The sequence below is a fragment of the Hirundo rustica genome, chromosome 8 (genome assembly GCF_015227805.2).
Source record: "Hirundo rustica isolate bHirRus1 chromosome 8, bHirRus1.pri.v3, whole genome shotgun sequence".
Taxonomy (NCBI): domain Eukaryota; kingdom Metazoa; phylum Chordata; class Aves; order Passeriformes; family Hirundinidae; genus Hirundo; species Hirundo rustica.
The window spans coordinates 10,866,331-10,886,211 of record NC_053457.1 but is presented as its reverse complement, the minus strand read 5'-3'; the positions used below and the strand labels follow the sequence as shown (position 1 = coordinate 10,886,211).

Sequence of the window (19,881 nt, the reverse complement as noted above, 5' to 3'; positions counted from 1 at the left end):
CTTGTGGCTTTTGTAAGATCTGCTTTTAATTTTAGAAGCATTTTAGTCAATTTGCTGCATGACAGTATTTGTCAACACCAGGTAACTGTGACCTCTATCATGCCTTACTCTGTGGAGACTGGTTAACAGGCTAGACTGAGAAATAATATGCAAACTCCTCTCTTATCAGGAGAGATCAGTTCCCAAAGTGACATGGATATTGTTGGTGTAGGTGATACCTTTAACCATGACATCACTTTAAACCCCTGGGCAACGCTCACACCCTTGGGAGTCTTGCTGCTGAAGGGAGCTGCTTGACCTGAAACTCTGAGACTCTCTATGTTGAATTTCCTTCTGCTCAAGGGAGCAAAGCTGCTGGGTTCAGTCAAGAATCCCTTATTTTTACTGGCTTGCAGTCAGGAGCACTGAAGTGACTTTTACTTTTTTCTCCAAGCCTTTTCCTTTTTTTTTTTTTTCCTAGCCTGTTCTGTTCATTTTTCTTACATGCACTTGACACCTGTCCCTACCTTTGGAGGATGAGATAAGCAAAGAACTCTGTCCCTGTCAAGACAAGGAGCAGAATATGACTGCACAAAAAGGGCCAGAGCAGGAATCAAACCTCTCCTGGGCAGGCAGGCGTGGGAGAGCTCCTTTGCTGCAGTTTGCCTTCTGGAGTGCCATCAGTGGGGTTTTGTCACTGCAGTGGGTCTAATTGGAAGCAGGTTTCTCTCTCTTGTTTTTCCTTGTCATTTTTATTTTTTTGGAGTCATCATGCTGCAGCAAATTTTGCGTGATATGTATATTGACCCTGAGCTCCTGGCAGAGCTGAACGAAGAGCAAAAGCAGATCTTGTTCTACAAGATGAGAGAAGAGCAGCTGAGGCGCTGGAGGGAAAGGGAAGAAAAAGCCCGGATGGAGGAGGCTGTGCTGAGAAAGACGGCAAGGCGCAACCAGAGTAAGATTTGTGACCTCCTTCTATACTTCAGAGCTGGGGATGGTGGGCTTGAAACTGCCTGTGGTGCAGCAGGCTTCTGGAAGAGATTGCAAGGATGAGTGCCAGCTGTCCCCATGGGCAAAACGACAGTCTGGGACAACAAAAGCACCGTGTTCCTGCTCCTTGTATCTCCAGGCTGGTCCTTCCTTTTGGGAGTACCTTAGTGATGGAGTGAGAGGAATTGTTTTGAAGTGCCTGTTTCAGTCAGCAGTCACTGCTACTCTTCTGTCAGTGCTAACTGATCTATCATGACCAAGTTTCTCCTTTACTCCTAAGGCTTTTTTTTTTTTTTTTGCCTGCCGTCCTCATCCCTCACTGTAGGTCAAGCAAAAGCCTGTGCTGTTGCAGTTTCTTGACTTGGCATTAAATATTTCCATCTGGCTGGAGTAGGAAATAATTTTATGAATTTGAGCTTATTATGAAGGGCTCTTTGTGAATAAATGCAATACCAAAACAGCCACACCATATGAGACTAAATTTCCGACTGCATTAGCAAATAGTCTCCAAGAGATTATGTTTAGGAAATAGGATAATCGTGTGGCAAGTCAACAACCAAAAACAAAGAGAAGAAACCAGAAATCTGTTAGTGTGCATTATGTAGTGAAAATATGGAGCTCCTCCCAGAGGCTGCTATGAATGCTGAATGTGTGTGCTGACTTGAAAAGTGAATAGGAGACTGATGGAAGAAACGTCAGAAAATAACTTCTCCAAATGTCTTTTCCAACTGACTGGCCTTGGATGCAAGTGGTTTCAAATAAACAGAAATAATTAATTCCTTGCTTTTTTCTCTGAGTAAGTGGCTTTCCATCTTTTCCCCATTCATAGGCTGAAGCTGTTAGGCTGGTGTAAGATAGAAAACATTTTCATCTTGGAAATGTAACTGCAGTGATTCCTCACTCAGCAAGGAGATATCACAGAGATACGTCAAACACTCATTTCCCTGCCAAAGACCTTATCCTATTTTAAAATCTAGTAAAGCTTGAATATTCAAAATTTCTGATAACTTTTGGTAGCTGATTTTGAGAAAGCTCTTTAATGGTTATGGGACTGCAATCAGCATTTCTAGTGTTGCTTATTTGAACACACCCATGGTAGAAACACCCCAATAGAGACATATTGTTGGCTTCAGTTGTCACACTTGAAATACCTAGAGCTTCTGCACTTTAAAAAGTGCCCCTTAGACAGTTATCAACTCAAAGACTACTATTAGAAATGTGCTTCAAAGCAAGACTATTTTCCAAGAGTCACGTGAAGCACAGATCTCCATGAAGTGATTGGGCTAAGTTACAGTGGTAGCCTTTAAACGAGGGCTGACCCTCGTCAGCCAGAGCAGGAGTTTAAAATGTCCCCTGACAGATGGCAAAGTGGATGTTGCAAAACCTCGTTAATTTTCTCTTTTTTTTTTTTTTTTTTTTTTTAATGTTAGTGCTCTCACTGTGAATGGTCCTCTGAGAAGGATGGCATCATAGCAGCTTCTCTCATACAGCACAAAAGCCTTGTTCATTTTGATTGATTTGTAGCCGAGAAAAAATTAAAAATGCAGTTCAGGTCCACATACCAAAACAACATCGTATCATTGATATAATCTGTATCATGCTCATTCTTTGAGGGAGACAGATACAGAAAACTCTAACTGCAAAAATATTTATCTGATGAATTGTCACAGTGTTGACACCTACATTTCCATATATAAATTATACATGAAACCTGTTCAGCTTCTGACTACGGGAGACCATTTTCTGGGTAATTAATTTTCTGATTTATAAGGAATAGGAGAAAGGAGAGCAGCAGAGTACCCCATAGATTATATTCACTCTGACAAAGGTAGTCACAAATACACGTTGAGTTAAATTTCACAAAAACCCATTTCCATTTTACCTTCTTAAATTGCCAATTAAAGGTATTGCTTAGGTTTGACTTTTGCCCACCGTTGGAGATTTCTACTTTCTTCAGAACTGTAGTGAAGAACTATGGGAATCAGATTTGCAAGTCAGGCATCTGGTTCTGCTGGAAATATTTTTTTACTTTTATGAACTGATGTGCACCAGAGTTGGAAAATATAACTTCTTTCAGGTGTGCTGGTCATTAGCTATACAGATACTTGTAATTGATTTCTATTGCACAGTTCCACAATGTGATGTTAAATGGTCTCTCAGTGAACATGGTTTCTTGTTTAAAACAGAAAAGATAAAAAAGCCAACTGCAAATTTGGGATATAAAATAGTAATTACTGTGCAATAGTCTTGTCTACAGACTTAAGGGGTCAGAGTAGACGCCAATAATATTTTTTTATCTTAAAATATTTTTTTCCTAGAGGACAATTGACGTCATCATTTTTTGGACCATAAGCTGCTTAATTTTCAGTTGGCCTTTAATATAAAAGTGAATTTCCAGACCCTGTTCCCCTGCTACACAGTGCAGAAAACAGAGTGGTTTTATTCCTGCTTTAAATTAGTGACTACCAAGAAATGCAAAGCTACCACAATTACATGTTCTTTATTCCATTGGAACTGAGGGATTTGAGGTTTTTCATCTGTGGGTTTTGTTTTTGACTCTGCTGCATGACATGTTTCATGTTCGTGCTACTTTCTTTAGGCCAGGAGTTACTCTGAGTTTATGGATATTTTCCTAGCCCAAAAGAGTAGAATAGATGTGAGACGTCAATATCACTAATGCTGAGTTTCTGAAAGTTTACAGTAGACAGGAAAATGTGGATGTTGTTTGTGAATGCAACATAGAGTTTGTATAAAATAATTTTATACTAATTTAACTGGAATTATCTTGATAGCACTGCCTTTGAAATCCTTCTGTTTTCCCTGAAGTTTGAATAGCCACATAGGAAAACTTTTCTCCCCACCTCTTTGGGATGGGATACAGTGAGATCGATCAAAAGCTGTTAATGACAACGGATACTCCCCTAAATAAAAGGGCGCTGAAAAGTGTCTTCTGCTTGATGTGGAGCTCTATATCCCAGCTGCTGCAATTCCCCATGGATTCAAGAGCTTAGTTACAGTGGGATGTGTGCACCCAGCAGCACAGCAAATGGCTTGGAGTTTTCAAAACAAAGCAGTGATTGTGAGTTCAGTTTTGGTTTCCTACGGTGACTTGAGGATGAAGTGTTCCTGTGTTTCAAGTGTGCTGTCCTATGGAAACCACAAGTGCAGAGGGGGCAAAAAGATTGGTATATGCAGGTCAGAAAGGCCTTGGGCTAGAGTTAAAATCATCAACAAGCTCAGGGAATGCTCATTAACATGATCATTTTTTAATTGTTTGGAAACTAACTACCAAAGCCGCCAAATCTGCACTGATTTTTGAAGCAGTGCCACTAAGTACAGGTTGTCTATAAATGTCCTATTCAGTAATATGAAATTTGCTGTTTAGAAAACAAATCCAAACCATGAAATAAGATGTAAGTTGTTGAGAGTGTTCAGCAAGGCAAATAGTGTACCCATCTGTAGTCTTACTCTTAATTTCTAAAGAAAATAATATTAGTCACATAAATGGTGCCTGCTTCTGTATTTGGATTGTTTGGTTCCATGTGTCTTGAGAAAAGGTCAAAATTGAAATTAGTATCAGAATGAGTCAATGTTGAAGGAATTATTTCACTTTGGGGGTGAATGAAATGTGTTCAGATTATTCAACAGTTTTAATTTCTTTGCCATTTAACAAACACAGATTGATGTCTAAAGGGAAGCAATGTTCTGAAGCATCACTTCAGAATGAAGTATTTCCTTCAGAAGATATTGAATAAATTGTCCCCAAATTTTTTGCTATTTGTACCTTCCTTAAAATTATTAGTAGAATTTGGGCATCATGCGGGTCCTCCCAAAATGACAGCATTTAGTGAGCTTATTCAAGGTAAAGGAAGTCTTTGGTACCTTTAATTAAATGATGACTGCTGGCTGGTGAGCTGGATTCTTGGACGTCCATCTTCAGTTCACTTACAAATTGCTCCTGGGCAGATGCTTCAGGAACATATCTTCATTGTAATGAAACAATTTGTTTGTTCCTGCTGTGCTAAAATCACTGAGAGACATCTCAAAATTTCAAAATCCCTTTGGGTTTTTCTGAGAGTTGAGTGACAGGCAGCTTTGCAATTTGCAAAGGACCATATTTATGTGATTAGGCAGGAGCCCTTTAGCCACTCCAGCTGAGCTGGGAGGAAGCGGAGGACCCTGCCAATTTGGGTTTTGACACTGATGCAGTATCCAGAACTGTCAGCATTCCCAAAATGAGACCTCAAAAACTATTGAGCGTTAGGTAGCTGAAGGACAGTCGTGGGAGGGGAGATAATGCTGGTCTGCTGCTGTTAGCTCAATAGCATTTCTGCTGTTATTTCTGTTTATTCATTGTGAACTACAGCTCTTGGTGCTTAGACAGGAGCGATTTGTAAACTCTCTTACTTACCTGTTCTTAACAAGAGTAGCTGGGAGAAAATAGGGTGGGCCAATCACAGCATGGCTAGAAAATAATTTATCTATCTAAATGACATTTGTGTTAGAAAATCATTAGGGGATAGATGATGCTATTTGGAAGCAAGTATTTCAAACATCCCAAGTGGATGTTTGGAGAATACATCAGTGTCAGAGGAAGGCCAGTGAGTGGGCATGTGTTTCAGTGGGTGGACATGCAGTGACATTTTTTCTGGCTTTGAACTTGGAAATGTATTCCTTATTTATGCTCAGGCCTCTACAGACCCTGGTGATACTTAGCTAAGATTTTTTTGTCTCCTATGGAGACAAGCTCCTGTCAGTGTTCAGTGTCTTTCTCTGTATCACTGAATATGGGTCTAACCAGAGACATAAGACCTCAGTATTTCTGAAATTTCTGACATTTATGTGGTCTTGAATTCTGTAGAGTCCTGTCCTTAGTTTCCAATTCAGATACAGATGGAAAAGTAACAAGAGAACATGAGCAAGAACATTAAAACAATTTTTGTTAGGGGACTGTGCCACCTAATTTGAAGTCATTGGGTAAGTTTTAATGTAACACTCCCAATTTAGAGAAGCTGGAGGTATGCTGCAGCGCTGTTAGTGCTCTGTACCTTGGGCCAGAACTGCGCTGTTCGGGGCCCCTGCCTGGAGTGGCTGAGTGCTGAGGCAGGGTTAGACAGCAGCTTCTAAACACAGGTCTCGGAACCTGGGGCTGTTAAGAGACCTCCAACTGCTGCATGACCTAGGTATGCGCTAGATGGAACAAATCCAGAGGGACTTCTGTGATGTGATCAGCCATAAGACTGCTTTTCGGTTTAGTATCTTGTCCTGCAGCTGATTTTTCTGTTTTGCAGAAAAGTGACAGCAGAATATCGCTGCCTGCCTGCAGGGGCCTTCTCCTGCACACGTGCAATCCTCAGTGCTCCTGTTCCCCGGGACATCTGGCGTCAGCCACTCTGAGAGGCTGCTGGGTTACTGCAGCCTCGGGCAGGGAGGGCACTGCTGCGTCCCTCCACCTGTCTGGACACAGCAGGGTTGGACTTTCTCCCACTTGCTGTGCCCTGGTAGTGATAGGAGGTTGTGACTGTCTGCAAACTCATGAATACTTGATATGGAAAGAGGGCAGAGCTGCGGCCAAGGGGAAAATGGGATTTGCCCGAGCTAATTCAATATTTTCCTGCTGATTTTGCTAATTTTTAACATAAACGACTAAAACATTCAAGGACGAAGGAACCCTGTTTTGAGAGCAGGATTTGGAAGGTGCAGGAAAACTCAATGTGTTTAAGTCAGCAGTGGGTTTAGCCAGACTCTGATGGCAGTTCAATCACCTTTCAGTCCACTACTTTGCTGTGGTGCTAATAAACCTCACTGTAAGGTATAGTTCTCCCTGCTTCTGTGGTCCTGACAAAAGGAGTCAGCGCAAACCTGCCACGCTGCATTAATCAGGAGAGCCTGGTGCACAAAATGATCCGTATTTCCCTGTTCATTCTGTGACCCAGAACCCTTATCCTCCTGCTTTGTGTTTCCTGTAGACCCTGAAGCAGCCATGCAAGTTTAGTTTTATTTTATTCTCAAAGGAAAAACCTGGAAGCTTTGTGATAGGTCTGTGTGAGAAACCAAGCCCTATATATATAGCTTTTTACACTTTGCAAGATTCAGTTTGGATGAAGAGTCAGAAAATATGGTGCTATGTTCTTGATGTTTTCTAATGAAGAAAAAAAATCTCAAATGAGCGATACGGATGGGAATGATTTTAAACCCTTCAATTTTCCTCTGACGGTTACCTACATTTTTATGCTGTTTACAGTGAAAAGGTCAGCCATTAAAATGGACAGACACGAGGCTGCTTCTAGATTGTACAAGGAGTTAGAAAAATGTCTTTAAGAAAGTGTTTTGAGTGTTATCACCTGGTTGAAATTGGGCCAATTACAAAATTGTTACATGTAGCAATGTGCCTTTGCCAGGGAGCCACAAAATTATTTGGAACATACTGGATAGATGCCGCTTAAATGGCATTTTATTTCTGTGTTTCTTTTTTCTTCTTCTTTTTGGTTTCTAACATGCAAACCTCTGTGTGTACGTTGCATATATACATACCATGTCCTAATGCAAACCCACTTACCTCTGAGTGTCGTGTACAGTTGTCCCTGCTACATTTGTTAATTGCCAGAGTCTTAATCTGAGTAACTGTTTCCTCCCTTAATATTTGCTCTCTTCAGTCACTCTTCCTTTATTTGATCCTGCAGGGGTTTATTGCAGCATAATTATTTCCATGGTAACAGGCTGTAATTCCATAAACAGAAGATTGAGTTTGTTATATGATCAGGAAGCAGCTGGAGAGCCATAAAAGGCTGATTTTTCAGTAATGCTGAAATCCTGCAACCCTTATTGATATATTAATGTAATCAGCTGACTTTCTTTCTCCCCTTGCAAATCCTTGCAAATTCCAAGTAGAAAGGCACATAACATAGTGTTGAAATTCAAAGGTGTGTAAATTGAAATGTTAGGGGCAGAATTTTCCCCCATTCTTCTCAAGAATTGAAATGAAGGGGTTTTTTGAATGTATTTTGGGAAAAGAGGGTTTCTATGCTCCCATGACTATTAGCAGGGGCAGAGCACAAATTAATTGTAGATCTTCAGTTTATTGTGGGATGATGTTATTTTCATTACTTTTCTCATTACCATCTAGTTATTCTCTGTGTATCTTAATGGATTTACAGCAGTTAATGTTTTGAGACATGCATTCTGTCCTTTGAAAAGTCTCTCAAAAACATTCACAGTAATTTCCTAGGTTTTCTCCTTAGAAAGAAGTGAAATTCTGTTTGTGTGTTTGTAAAAAAAAAAAAAAAAAAGATAATTCAATACTTATATTGGCTAAGCTCAAGGAATAGAGAACAGCCTAAAGCTCACATCCTCATTTTCATCCTGATCAATGCACTTCTAACACGTGTCCTCTAGCTAATGAAACTGAATGGAACCTCATCTACCCTGCAGACTAACAAAGTTCAAGCCTCTACTTTACAGAAGCCATTAAACTAATTTGCTTGGAAAGCCAAGAAATCTCAAGTAAAGGGCATTGTGCTTGGACCAGAGTATACCAGATATTTGAATTGCAGAAGAACAAAAACCCACAACCCTACAAACACAGCAAACTCCACGAGCTATGGTTTAGCTCTCCATGGCAAAAGTAGATTAGGCTGATCAGATTTTAATGCACATGCAGCTTATTTCAATTGCAGAATAAATTTCAGGAGTTTTTTTCTAGCCCAGAGAGAGGGCAGAATAGAGATGTTTTCTGAAGAGAGCCGAAAGATACTTGTGTGACTACAAAGCTTCCCAGTGGGTGAGGAAGGACAGTCAATTGCTGTTGTAGAGATCTGTGGCTTCCAAGCAGGAGAATTATGGTGGGAAGCCCAGAGAAACAAGGCTGCTCATGGAAATAGCAGATTCTTTAGTACAACATAAAGCAGAATTTGCATGCTGTCCCGTGGTTCTAAGAATATAAATCAGCAATTGTGTAATTTTCTGAATTTACAGCTTGTGGCACTCCCTACCATAGAAAGGCTTGGTGCTCTCTGTCATTTTGCTGGACTGTGGCAGACTGGGTGATGGCACAGCTGGGAATCCTGACACCAAATCAGGCCTCCAGCTCCTTGGAACAGCTCCTGCGTAAACACTGGGGATGGATCGCAAATGGGTGCTGGGGATTCACGGCCTGCTACAGCAATGGTGACCAATGCAGAAAGGAAGCTGACTCCAGCAGTATTCTATTTGCTCTAATGACCATCATTTCCAAAGCACTTTTATTTGGAGATGTGGAAAAGGAGCCCAAGAACCCATAAAACTCTTGAACCCACGGCAGGGATGAGGTGACAATGCCCTGGTGGCCCTGGGGCAGCACAGAGAGCAGCCCTTGGTGCCCCATGGCAGCTCCTGGTAGCACTCCAGCACTCTGTGCACGGGATCAGGAGAGCTGCTGGCAGAGCCTCGAAATAATTCTGGCAGGTGAGAGCTTGAGTTTCCTATTGCTCTCTAGGGCATTGTTTTACACCTGTTGCTGTTATAGAATTGACTGTGCAAACAACAGACAAATAGAAAACATGATTTGCTCCTATTTTTGTTTGTGTGTGTTTATACGCTCAAACTTGAGTTGCTGTTGGTTTTGGCTTTAGATCTCCAAGAAAATTTTTGCTGCGATCCCTTTGTGCTGCAGATTTGAGAGACCTGATTTTGTGTTTTCTGACCTGGCATTTTTCTGGAGCCAGAAGCCAGTTTGCAGGTCTCAAAGCAGTATGGGTGTAGGTTTAGAGGAGCTCCACGTGAGATACTAATCCATGGATGGGCTTCAGGTAAAAAGAACTTCAAAAGTTTGTGTTGTCTTCTTCTGGTGCTACAAAGTTTTTTTAGGTGAAAAATGGTGGAATATTAAAGCTGATGTATCATTGATCTGAAGAGTAGGGATGGGGAACACTTGGTAAATTATTCAGTAAGTTTTCCTGATAAAGCTGTGTTTGTTTCTAAAATACTTCCATTTCTACTCTGCAGTCCAGACTAACTTTGATGTACACCGCTTCCTAAGGGTTATTATTTGCAGCCTGCTACAGTCTCTCCAAGAAGGAAAAAAAAAAAAAGAAAAAAAAAAAAAATTGTGGTCAAGGCACAAGACCAGGGCTCAAGAGAATTAATTTTTATTTCCTGACTCTGCATTAGGCTTTGTGACTGGGCTCAGAATCCTGCTGCTGAGCAGAAAACATGAGGTTTTCTTGCCTCTTTCTCATCTATATTTCGAAATTGTTTAGCCAGAACTTGTCTCTTCCTTTTATAGTTAGTTGAACTTTTCTTTTTTTTGTGTGTGTGTATTTCTCTTTCATTTGGAAATAACGTATGTTAACAAAACATCTTATTTTGAAAAATTTTTAACTAAAAAATTATAAATTTAAAAAAAAATTAACACTTGAGAGACATTTTAAAGCAGGAATTATTTTGTTATAATCAGCCCTCAATAGTGGTACTTCTCTACTTGCAAAGCAGGCAACACTAGTTTCCTACAAGTATTAGGGAAAATAATTTTCTGGACTTTCTTGATCTTGCCATAGGTTCTGCAGTTTAAAATATCATTAGCCTAGAAAAGCTGACTCTCTCACTGACTGATTCTGCAGGCTGTAGAGGCTTTTTGTCTGGCAGAAATTGTTTTCATGGTGCCAGATTTTCTCCCTGAGGTGCCCATTTTTTTTTTTTCCTGCACACTCATTTTTGATGTTATTTTGTGCTAAGAAACTACTGAGTTTTATGATCAGATTGTACAGTAAAGCCCAGCTGCAGCTTTATGGGAGCAGAGGTTTAAGGAAAGGTTTGCATGGGAGTGATTTCTTGAAGTAAATTTAGTGGTTGGATATGAAAAGGCCTTCTTTTCTTCTAGAGAAAAATCTGAATTAAGCCATATGTACTCAAGTTAAATTGTTTTAAAATTATGTATATGGGGTCTATCTGTTTAATGCTGAAGGTTAAAATTGCCAGATTTTTTACTACACAAATCTTTTAGTTTGAACTTTATTTGAACATGTACTTTATGCATGTACAGTAGAGTTCTGTACTGTATGTAGTGCTGAACCAACAATATGTTATACTGATGGTTTCAAAGGAGTTTATACATCTCCTGCCTAGAACTTTATAAAAAAGATCCATTATTTTAAAAGAACAAAACAATTTCTCAAGAGATGTCTACAAATCAGCTATTTGTTTTGTATGGCTGGGTTGCAATGAGTAAGTTGTGCCTCTGAGAAACACATTAATAAACCTTTGGCACAGAAAACCTTGAGAGAAGCAAAGATAAAATTTGTCTGCTTACCTGGAAAGTTTGGTGATTTTTTTTTTTTTCCTAGTTCCATCTGATATGCTCATAAATGAACAGAAATAGGAAATTGTCTCAGAACTGGAGTGGTATTTTGTACCCATCAGTTATGGTCCAGATCAATTAATACAAGTTGTGTTGTTTGCAATGTTTTCTTTAAAGTACTAAATAAAGGAGAGCACTAGGATATTCAAATTCCTCACCAGAAAGAACACATGCTGTGCTTTTAAAACAAAAACTGCCTCTGGTTATATGGAATCAGTACTCCTGGGAAATTCCATACTTCTCAGGATATGAAGTATCATGAAATGCAGTAGGTGAGAACCTTGCAGGCAAGTAGTGAGCTGGCCAGTCAGGTCTCAGCAGATGGTATTCTAATGCTGCATCCAAAAAACACAACATAAATGTTGTGTTGACAGGAACACAGAAATGTACAGAATAAGAACCACAATGAAACACATTCACATTTATAACCTGAGACATAATCTGATAGACTGCGAAAGAGCAAATGCTTTTGAGAGTTATTGAAGGAAAACACTATTAGCTTAAATTTCCACCCCTCTTTGATGTTAGTACTGTTAAGGCCAACGCTGGGGATTCGTATAAATTACATTTTCCAATTTGACATAGAATATTAGCTTTCATGGCGAGATCCGATCCCTTCATTGCCTTCAGTCTGGGTTGTCAACACTTGTGAGTGTGGGCTGGCGCTGACACTGCTGCTGTCAACAGCCCCACTCCACTGCCTCCTGCAGCTCTCTGCCTTCAGCCTGGGATGTCAGAAACACTTCATTGATTGTGCATTGGGAAACTTAATCCGGTTAAATGGATACGTCCTCACACAGAACAAGTGGTAGCGGAAGGTGAGAGTAGCTAAGCTGATGCTGGTAGAGAGAGATGGAGGAAAAGTGGAAGCAAAGCCAGCCTGTTCAAACAGGACAGGTTTCCTTTAACTCCCATGGGAACACTGGAGAAAAACTACTTAGGAAAATGGTGCCCTGTTAATTTCTTTGTGTTTTCAAATGAGACAAGATTCCTTTTAGAAGATATGTTGTGATGCAGAATTTTCTCATGCCAATGTTTGGGTGAGAGGATGAAATCTAGGGGACTGTAATGTACAGGGAATGATGCAAACTGCTGACCCTTTCTGGCCTTGTAGTCCAAACTCTTTAAAATAAATCCACTGTTCATCTTGACAATGGTCTTTGTGGCAGAATCTTCTTTTGTGGAGGACAGTTTCAACAAATTTGAAGGAAATAAAGTGTAAAAATTGTTTCATAAGAGGTGTTTCTACAAATTCCTTCTTATGAGCCTCTAAAATGCTTGTAATATTTGACAGTTGTATGTAGAACAGCAGAAGGAAAAGACCAAACTACATTAAGTCAGGTAGTGTAAATAACTATTAAAATGTATTCAGGTAAGATCTAATCTAATGCCCTTTGTATTCCTATATTTGGTTCTTGTACTTGATGGTTCACCAAATACAGTCTGTTTTGTAAAGAGCTCTCAGGCCTTTTTTGGTGTTCTTAAAATCACTCTGTCAACACCCAGATTTTTGTGTAGTTTGTGTCATGAAAACTGAACCAGAAATTTAATCCCTTTCAATTGGCTGTGTGAGCAGAACAGGCTCTGCAGCAATGAGTGGTGTGCCCTGAGTATGCAGACTCCCTGAAACTCCTGCTTCACACAGTGGGAGCAGGAAATTCCTGGATTCCTTGAAGGTGTTCTCATGAATTCTCTCTACCTGTTCAACACTCAACATTCTCTGTGCACAAAACGTTTTAGTCACGTAATGTCACTGGTTATTGGTTTTGCCCCATCTCTTTTCCCACACTCTTCATTCATCCCTTGCTGAATGAAGCAAGAAAATACAATAATTAAAAAGGGATCATAATACTGGAAATGCATGCCTGAATTAATAAGCTTAATTTTTGTGGGACAGTGAGTCTTTAAAGATTGGGTAATCCACAGCATAAAAACCTTTTTATTTTTTTTACCTCAGCGTTTGACCAGATTTGGTCAAATCTGAAGATTTCATTGGACCTCTGAGCAGCGTTTTCTTCCAAATTGTAAATGGCAAGCTTAACGTTTTCTAAATTGCAGATTATTTCATGTCTGCTTTAGTCTGCTGGGAGGCAGTGTTCAGGTTTTGGTTTGCTCTTGGCTGTTGCAGGTAACGTCAAGCACGTGCAGTGGCTGCGGGGCAAGGACGGTGAGGTCTGGGTCTGGGTGATGGGAGAAGCCCCGGGGGACAAACCCTACGAGCAGATCTCGGAGGAGCTCATAGCAGAGCGGGCCAGGCAGCAGGCACAGAAGGAGGCAGAAGAACTATGGTGAGGATTTAAGAGTCTGAGTTCGGGTCCGCTTGGCGTAATGGGAGACATGACCTTGTAGAAGGGTGGCAGGTAATGGTGGGTAAAACTGGTGAGTATGTTTTGTGGACGTTTGCTTTCACTTGTTTCATGAGGTTCTCAGTGTGTTAAAAATATTGTTTTCTTTTTATTGGCTATTGAAAGCCAAAACCCCTCGTTCGCAAAAAAAGCATTGCTAGCCTCTTTTCTGCCTTGGGAATTTAGCTAAACCATTGACTAGCCTGTAAATAAAGAAAAATGAAGCAGTCTGGTTTTGAGATGATTAAATTAGATATATTTTTTTATATCCAGCTCTGAGCCCACAATGGTACATAAAATCCTTTTTGAAATTGGTTTTATTTGCATTTTGCTTGTATTAATTCTTATAACCAGCAGTTCAAAAACTCATTGTACAAAGTGCCATGTGGATTCTAGCAGGGCCTGTCCAGGTTTGGGGGAGATTCAAAAGTGTTTTCATGCTTGATACTGTCAGGAATTAGGTCACCAGCCTCACACACTTCCCTCTGTAGTACAGCACTGAAAAGTGACTGTTTAAATATCAGGTTATTCTATATTATTGTTTTTCATATGAGATTATTCTTGCTTCGAGTGTTTGCATATTTAAGCAGGGATTGAAACCTTCAACCTGTGCTCTGAATTCTTTTTACATTGTCAGTACTAATAAACAATCTAGCATAAGAATTTGGGAGACATTTGTACTGGTATTTGAATTAATTCCCAACCATGCTTTGCTAGACTAATAGAAAAACATAAGATATGATTTAGGCATCTAAGAAGTGCTATTTTAATTAGTAATTTATAAAAAATTGTAAATTTTCTGCTTTCTGGATGATTTCTTCAAATATGAATTGTGGTAGGTCTCTTGTTAAATACGTTTTAATTCTTTGCTTGCATCTTTCCATGAAGTCTTATGCTAATTATTTACTGCAACCAGTGAGTAAATATTGATACTCAATTTAAGAAAATTAGTGCATTAAATTTTTATTTTCACATCCTTTTCTAAAGGAGACAAAAAGAAGCTGAAATAACAAAGAAATTCCGTGATGCTATGGCTCAAGAAAAAGCCAGAATAGTGGCAGAAAAATGGAAAATAGAAATGGAGGATCGGAAAGCAGCCAAACTGGAGGAAGAAAAAATTCAGGAGGAACTGAAGGTTTGCATAGAGCAATTTAGGTTTTTTTAATAGTGTTTTCATATGGATTCACAATTCTTGTCACCTTCACTGCATGCTTATTAATAAGCTTTAAAATCCAGAGTTGTAATTTTTCATTCATTACATGGTGTTCAGCAGAACAGCTGGGTGAGCGATGAGAAAAAATTACAGGTCTCATTCAGAAGTGCCAGAACAATCAAACCAGTTATTCAGCTCACACATTAAGAGAATTGTTCAGTCAGCTGTGCTGGGTGAATCATCCTGGGGAAAATAATGTACAATTGGGAAAGATCTCATTTTAAGTTAGTTTGCTTGAATGTATTTTGGATGAGTTTGTTCACATAATGAACTTCAAAACTGAGTCACTACTTCCTTCAAAATAATGAGGGGTGGATCCTTCCCCTACTCAACATATGGGAAAAGTCCAGTTGGCTTTGCTGGGAGAAGTTCATGTGCCTGATTTTTATTGACTTCATAATGAACTTCCTATGAGCTCAGTTACAAGTTATTATATTTGTTGGAAATAATATATTTTCTCGTATTTTCTTGTTGAAAATAGCAATTTCAAAACTAAGTAAGAAATGCTCCTGTTCACCCCTTTCATATTACTTGATAAAGATAAAAAACTTGATTAAAAATGAGAAAGTAAAATACAATGGGTTCAGCATGTAGAGAAGTCATGACAGTCCTCTGAGGCTGGGAGTGCACACGATTTGTGAGGCTGAGTAGAAAGCCTGTAGAAAATCTGACTCAGGATCCAGAAACTTCCATCCACACTCCTCTCCCCTGCTGACAGCTCGCTCTGTCTCTTCTTCCTTTCCTGGCACAGAGATTTAGGGTGTGGAAAGCAGGGATAGACTTTTCTCATTGTCCCTTTGTGACAGGAGGAATGCTGAAAACTCGGTGTTAAGTTTCTGCGAGTTGAATGCCAAGAGAACATTTCTTGTCCCTCTGCGGAGTGCGGGCCTGGGATTTGAGGTGGTTGGGGAGCACAAAGCCAGGGCAGTTCCTGAAGAGGAGGCTGCACAGAGTTGCTGATTTACCTTTGCACAATTAATTTGAATTCACAGGAGAGAATGGGGCCTTTGAAATTTGATGTCAATGAGTAATGAAAGTATACCCTTCAAGTGCTTTATTAATGTATGAATAATGCGCAGAGCAACTAATTAATACTCTTTCCTCTGCTCTCTGGAAACTAAAGCCCACTTGAACAAAGGCTGACGGTGTTCACTTATATCTCTGTGGCTGATTTACAGGACACTTGATGGGAAAATATCCACAAGCTCACTGTTACTGTTCTGTTTCAAAGAGACTTTTCAAAGAGTAGAGTGAGCAAATTCTGAGACTTTCAGTGACCAGTATTCATAGCTATCTATTAGGGAAAACTAGTTGTTCAGTTGTTGATACACTTAAAAGGAATGACACCAAATTCTGCTCATTTCCAAATTGATGAAAAGGTAATGTCATGGTGATCTGTGTTTCCACTATTTCCCAGGACATGAGCAGGTGTCCTCCATCCAACTGTGTGCCTGGTAGGAGCAAGGAACACTGCTGGAAGTGGGATGAGATTGTCGTTCAGTTTCTACTTTGAATTTAAGATACTTAACTTCAGCCAGGATTCCTTTATCTCTCTTCCTAAAGTTGCCAACATAGTTAGTCTATTAAGGAGGTGGAAACCCTTTCTTTCCCAATGGTTTCTCTTAAATTAAGCATTTGAAGAGAGAATTCTCAAAAATTTAAATAAATGGACCAGAGTTTTAAAAACAAGGCCCAGCAGAAAGGAGCTCTTTGGCTTAAAGAATTAGTTTGTAAACATGGAAACATGATATGGTACAGTGATTGTTTTTTAAAATGCCCTTTATCAAGTGTTCCCCGAGAATTTCCTGTATTAATCCAACAACAGAGTCTAATTCCACTTTCAGCATTGGCTTTTCAGTTAGGTCTATAATTTGAGATCTGTCAGGAAAGACTTGGACTGACAGGGTTCCAGCAGCGGAGATCCAAATGCAGGATTGATTCCTGGTACTTTGACACTTCTCCTTTGCTACTCAGAAATGCAGCTTGTCTGTTACACGCTCTTGATAGATCAGATCTTGTACATTGTGCATGGTATCGAGACAGGAAAAGAAAATTATGTTTCTGGCATCAGCATCAACTACAAGAAGGGAATGCAACTAAGGTACAGGGAAAAAGATGAATTAATGAATCTACTGATGTATCACAAAAGTAATTGATAGAATTAAGAAAAGGGTGTGGAATTTGGTGCAGATCCATAGGCAAGCTCACTTCAACAGCTTTAAAATATTTAGTGCACTGGTAATCATCCTTCTGTGATGATGTCCAGACCATGTTTAAAGAGGTCTCCAGACTGAAATATGGGAAGTTCAGTCTCTGCTAATGCTTCACCCTCTTGAAGCAGTTTGTCTTGGGAAATTGAAACTGTTTCCTTTCTGCTGGCATGTTTAATTTCTAACCATATGTGTCACAAACACTCCTTAAGATGATTTTATTCCTCTTGACCCATCATGGGATGTTAGGGCTGCCTGCACTAGATAGATGATGTCTTACATATCAAATTGAATGATGATCCCTATTTTCTCTTCCAACACTGCACAAAGTACTTCCTTCCTTGGTGTTTCTTAAGCAGAATTGTCTTTAATTTATGATGCTGGAATATAAATGTTGACTACTCTTTTTTTGCAGTTTAAGGACAGCTATTCTTTTATGCACCTATTGCAAAGGACAAATAAGAAAGCTAATTACTATCATTAATTTTCTTGCTAATTCACAAAGGTTATGAGATCATAGGCATAATTTTCTACGGTTATCAGTAGGCGTCATTAAGCTTTCTGAACAATGAGCAGAGCTAAGGCAAATTGAAGATGTGAGTGTCATCCAGCCAGGGGTGGGTATCCTTCAGCTGCATTTAGAAGTAAAAGATATCTTCTCTCAGTTCAGTCTTCATGTGGTCTACATAATGCAAGAGAATATTAATAGTAAAGTACTGTCCTTATGACAACAATCAGATACCTGCCAAATTTAATAATATAAGCACAGTTGACAGCAGAGCTAAATTGCTTCTTAAAAATTCCCTGGGAGATGAAATGTCTCATCAAAGAAGACGGGTTGAGAATCAACCTTCAGAGAACAGAACAATTAGTGCTTCTGTTCAGGAAATATCTAATTAACCTTATGCTCAATAGAAAGAATACACTTTCTATTGAGCTTGGATGAGCTTTCAACACATGCCTGAATGCTTTACTGTGCCCCCAAGTGCTGTGGACCTGATTCTTCAGAAAATTGCTGCCAGATGTAGAGTTTAGGAATACAGTGAACTGTCACCATTGCCATTTGGCGTACTGTGGGCTTCTTAAGATACAGCAATGAGCATTCTGTCTAGATCTGAAAAAAACTCTTGTATCCAAGTAAACGTCAAGCACTAGAGTGGGACTGTTATCTCCAAGTGCAAATAAGCTGTAAGTTCAGCTCTGTGCTTTGATGTGCCAAAAAAACATTGAACCCTTTCCCAAAGAGAGCATATTTAGAATCTAGGAATATGACAACAGCTTCTTGCTGGGTTTGGCACCCAATTCATTCTGAAAGTGCCTTAGTTGGGTTATGGCAATTACAATAATTCAGTAATATTTCATTTTGTTTCCTTTTGGGTGACCACAGTTCAGTAATTCTTTTTTTTTCCCATGCCATTGTCTCTTGAGCAATGCTGGAAACGAGGCAGCTGTTAGTTTTTGTTGGGACCTGGGTCTTCAGGTTTTCTCTATCCTACTTGTAATTGATACTAATTTGAAAGAAAAATCTCTTCCTCAGTGACATCAGTAATGATTGCACTTCTAAAGCCACTGTCTTCAGTCTGGATTGCTGGCAAAAACTAGCAAATCTCAGATGTTTTCCATGGCTAAATGGGATTACCTGAGCCACTAATGAGAGTAGTTTACGTTAGGAATTCAAGATATGAAGAGTCTCTAAGTCTCTAGATGGTCACTGGATCTATGGCAAGTTACTTGAGCAGAGCCTGTTCCAGCACGTGCAGTGAATGCTAGCTCTCTCCCAACCAGGAACAGCCCTTAGCTTTGTTTTCCAGCTCATGGAAAACAGGGATTGAAGTTGGTACGTATGTGTATGAGAAATGTGAATAGCATGTTCTGGGACAAATCCATGGCAGAAATCTCACAGCTTCTGCATAAAGCATGAGTGCATTTCGTACATTTGTCTTTGTGCAAATGCATGCACAGTGAAGCGATGCAAAGCCTGTGTGTTCCTTTTGAGACACTGGAAGTAGAGAATAAAATAATGCTTCTGCAAACTCTTGCTTTTCTGATGCAAGTGAGAGAATTTTCTCAGGAAAAAAAGCTGGGGAAGAGATGGACATATTTCTGCTGTTACTCAGTGCTCTGTTGGCACCTGTCAGGTGGGTCTGGAGAGAATCCTGATCTCTGAACTCGGCTGGCTGTGTCAGCCTTGCTGAGAGCAGCCTCTCCTGCAGCTGGGGTCCCTGGGGTTTCCAGATTTCCTTCCTCAGAGCAGGGAGTCCCTAAGGGCTCTCAGCTGTGTTTTAGGTGGCCTGAGTGTCTTCCCTGGCCCAGGTGGTTGCTGAGTGGGCTGAGGAGGTTCGCTGCAGCTGTAGTGCAGCTGGCTGGCTGCAGCTTTCAGGGCCGCCAAGGGCACCTCCTGCCAGCCTGAAGCACTGAGAGAACCCCAGGCAGTATTTGCTTCAGAGAGGGCTGCTGTGACAAGTACACCTTGTGGGTTTTGCCCTGAGTGGGTGGTGGTCATTCAGCTGCCCTGCATCCTGTAAGGCTCCCCAGAAAGACCCCAAGAGCTGTGTCAGTCAGAAGCCCAGTTTTCCTCTGTAAAAAACCCCACTGCTCTATTTTGCCTTTTCCTCCGTATATTTTTTAACTCTTTCTGCAGCAAAACCTAAATGATGACCTAATCTTCTTTCATCTGGCTTGGACTGAAACGTTAGAACTTAACCATGGCTAATACTAAACATGGTGAGACACACATATACAGAAACAAGTTTGTGGTAAATTCTCAACTGCCAGAGGATAGATAAGATCATTTAGCATGTTCAAATTCTC

At 40.0% G+C, this 19,881-nt stretch overlaps 1 protein-coding gene across 1 annotated transcript in view; it reads left to right on the top strand.

The window, feature by feature from the left end:
• Positions 1–750: 750 nt before the first annotated feature.
• SH2D4B (SH2 domain containing 4B) overlaps positions 751–19,881 on the top strand; it is a 54,377-nt gene continuing 35,246 nt past the window's right edge. Inside the window, exons 1-4 of the mRNA XM_040071674.1 lie at positions 751–934; positions 2,330–2,337; positions 13,442–13,590; positions 14,635–14,782. Of these exons, the coding sequence (XP_039927608.1) occupies positions 751–934; positions 2,330–2,337; positions 13,442–13,590; positions 14,635–14,782 (489 nt within the window). The remainder of the gene's footprint in view (positions 935–2,329; positions 2,338–13,441; positions 13,591–14,634; positions 14,783–19,881) is intronic.